The 3,268-nt window shown below is 52.7% G+C and overlaps 1 protein-coding gene across 1 annotated transcript; it reads right to left on the reverse strand.

Annotated features, from left to right (window-relative positions):
- Positions 1 to 1,698: 1,698 nt before the first annotated feature.
- MRPL17 (mitochondrial ribosomal protein L17) lies at positions 1,699 to 2,860 on the reverse strand. Its single transcript, XM_071580492.1, has 3 exons — positions 2,442 to 2,860; positions 2,264 to 2,332; positions 1,699 to 2,198 (listed from the first exon to the last, which is right to left on the reverse strand). Exons 1-3 carry the CDS (start codon positions 2,613 to 2,615, stop codon positions 1,935 to 1,937), a joined length of 507 nt encoding a protein of 168 aa, XP_071436593.1. The 5' UTR covers positions 2,616 to 2,860; the 3' UTR covers positions 1,699 to 1,934.
- Between the last annotated feature and the right edge of the window lie 408 nt (positions 2,861 to 3,268).

Here is a 3,268-nt window from a genome sequence, read left to right on the forward strand (position 1 = left end):
TTGCCTTCTCTTATTAAATGTTTTTATCTGTCTATCTAAATCAGTGTTTTTACATTCATTTGTCTATGTGTGTGTCTACCTGCTCATACTTTTGGATCCTGTGACCAAAATGTGTGTTTTGGGTAGCAGTAATACGGACATTACACACTGTATTTTCTGCCAGTGCTACAAGGCCACAATTGTCTTATCAAGCAGCATTCACATTTGTAATCTGCATATCAAGAGATTATGCAGATAGAAACAACACTTGCTGCTGCCTACAGTGTGCAGTGCCTTTTTGGTTTGAAATCCTGCGGGGAAAAGCCTGGGCAGATCTCTGCTCCTGATGCACAGGAAAAATCGCAAGGAACTAGTCATCAATCTCTGGCTATGTTCTAGGCTTCAGTTTACCAGGACAAAGGACCAACTTAAGGAATAAATATACACAAGGTATTATTCATGAGTATTTTGTTAAAGCCTCAGCATGGACTTTTAATAATGTGGCACCTCTGCAGCAACAGCAGTTTGGTTCATCTCTCTACTCTCTCTACATGTTTGAACATGGTCAACCACAAGGAGGGCAATTTTAAGGTCATTAGAAACAAAGATTAAGATCTGTCTGAACACTAACTTTTGAGCATTTTGACTGTTTTTTCCTCTTCCTTAAGCAGTACTACCCTTTAATTTCACACTGGTGTTCACTAACAGAACTGGTTACTCCATGAGATGTGTTCTGAAGAATATGTAACTTTTTGTCTTTTCATACCATTAACTTGCTACATGGGATGACTCATTTAGAAGTCTGAAGCATGTGAAACCTGGGAGGGAGGAAGGAATACAGCAAGGTTTTCGAAGCCACATCAGTTCCACTGTGTTTTGCCAAGAAAGGTTGGACCAGATATCCTTGAAGTCCCTTCCAACCTGGTATTATATGCTGTGATACCATGTCTGGGTTGGTTTTATGCCTTTTTTCTTTTCACTTCAAAGTTACAGCTAGGAATTTCGAGTTCTAGCTATGCTTGAAATCAAAGACAAAGCTAACAATTTATTTTTATTGCTCAATAATTAAATCACTATGAAAAATTTCTGCTACTCTTCCTTTTTGTTCTAACAGGAATACAGATTTCCTGCAATCCTGCACCTGAAGCTGGGATGTTTGTCAACTCTTGCTAGAGATGACTAGGACTCCTGCCTACATTACTGCATTAGAAGACAAGTTCTTTTGGTACTGTCTCTTTATAGGACTTATCTCAGTGTTCACCCAAGCTGTATTCAGTGCTTCTGAAACAGCATCTATTTTTTAGTGAACTTCCTGCCCTGAAATGCTGCACACCGGCTCCTAGAAAACAAAGTAGCTCTGTCACAGTGCAGGTGCTGCTGCAGAGCTGGTCTGTGGGACCAGAAGCTGTAACAAACACAGGTTTGCTGGACTGTTACTAAATCATATGCACAGGAATTAAGCTGTGCTAGGGAACGTTTAGGTTGGACATGAGGAAGAATTTATTCACAGAAGGGATGATTAGACATTGGAATGGGCTGCCCAGGGAGGTGGTGGGGTCACTATCCCTGAAGGTGTTTAAAGAAGTCTGCCTGGACATGGCACTTAGTGCCATGGTCTCGGTGACATGGTGGTGTTCAGTCACAGGCCTTACTTGATAATCTCAGAGCTCTTTTCCAACCTAACTGATTCTGTAAGCATAATTCAAGTAGAACCAAACAGGACTTTGAACAAAGTTTATTTACACAGAGAACATCAACCACCACGGCTCCCAGCTTGATCTCCTCCTCCTGCTGAGTCTACTCAAATCACAGAAGCAGCAAGCAACCTGCGTGCTTGCCACGGCACCCTGGGCTCAGTGCCCAGCCTCCATCACTCCCGGCACACCTTCCTCTGCCGCGCTCCAGGGCAGCACAGGAGCGTGGGCAGCTCTCCCGGAGCCCCTCGGGGCCGGGCCCTATTCAGCGGTGCCCGGTGTGGCCGCCCCCCTCTGCACGTCCTCGCGGTAGCCCTTGAGCAGCTGGTTCAGCAGCGTCTTCTCAGAGTCGCGGCGCGGGCGGAGCAGCGGCGGGAGCGGGTTCCCCTTCAGCTCGATCACCGCCATCTTAGCGCGGTCCAGCTTGTCCCGGTTGGGGATCTGCAGCAGGCGGGTGTAGCTGCCTGGGTGCGGCTGGAACCGGGGCGCCAGCACTTTGAAGAGCTTGTGGATGAGGTCCTTTTCCTGCGGGGCGGGACGCTCAGCGGCGGGGTGGACACGCGGGCCGTGGGTCTCGGGGCGGTACTTACCGTCAGCCAGAAATCCGCCATGCGCATGGCGCGCTCGTCCGTGTCCCCCCGCTTGGCGTAGTCGATGAGCTGCGGGCAGCGAGGAGTCGGCGGGTCAGGGCCCCTCGGCCGCCCGCCGGCCCCGCGCTCCCTCCCGGTCCCGTCCCCTCCCGTCCCGGCCCGGCCCGGCCCGGCTTACCCGCTCGGCATAGCCGCGCATCTCGTCGGCCCGCGCCCAAGGCGTCTCGATGCGCTCATACCGCACCAGCGCCGTCACTAGGTTCCGCAGCAGGTCCAGGCGCTGCCGCTGGCCGCCCCCGAGCCGCCGGTAGACGTGGCCGTGCGAGATGAGCGCCGGCACCGACAGCCGCATCCCGCCGCCCTTCCCTGCCCTCCCGGCCGCCCTTCCACTCCCGGCAGAGCCCGCGCGGCGCGCCGGGAGATGTAGTCACAGGGTCACGGGGTACCGGAGCTGTGCCGGGCTAGAAGGAACAGCTGTGATATTATCTGGGCCAAGCTCCCTGCTCAGACAGGATCATCCCAGAGCACATGGCACAAGGTTGCGTCCAGGCGGTTCCTGAATGTCTCCAGTGAGGGAAACTCCACAACCTCTCTGGGAAATCTGTTCCAGTGGTCGGTCACCCGCACACTGAAGTTCTTCCTCATTTTCTGGTGGAACTTCCTGTGCATCAGTTTCTACCTGCTGCCGTTTGCCCTGTGCTTCGGTACCACCGAGAAGAGCCTGGGTCTGTCCCCCTGACACCCTCCTTGGACACACTGAAGAGGCCCTCTCTCAGTCGCCCCTTCCCCCGGCTGAACACGCCCAGCTCCCTCAGCCTTTCCCCGTGGGAGACGTGCTCCAGTCTTTTAGTCATCTTCGTACCCCTCCACTGGAACCGCTCCAAGACCTCCACATCTGTCTCGTCCTGAGGCTCCCAGAACACAGAGCCCCTGCTGCGCTGCCTCCGGGTCGCCTTGTCGGCGATCCTCCGTTCCGGCGGTGTTTTGCTACTTCTTTTAAAACTA

Source organism: Pithys albifrons, chromosome Z (assembly GCF_047495875.1).
Source record: "Pithys albifrons albifrons isolate INPA30051 chromosome Z, PitAlb_v1, whole genome shotgun sequence".
NCBI classification, from domain to species: domain Eukaryota; kingdom Metazoa; phylum Chordata; class Aves; order Passeriformes; family Thamnophilidae; genus Pithys; species Pithys albifrons.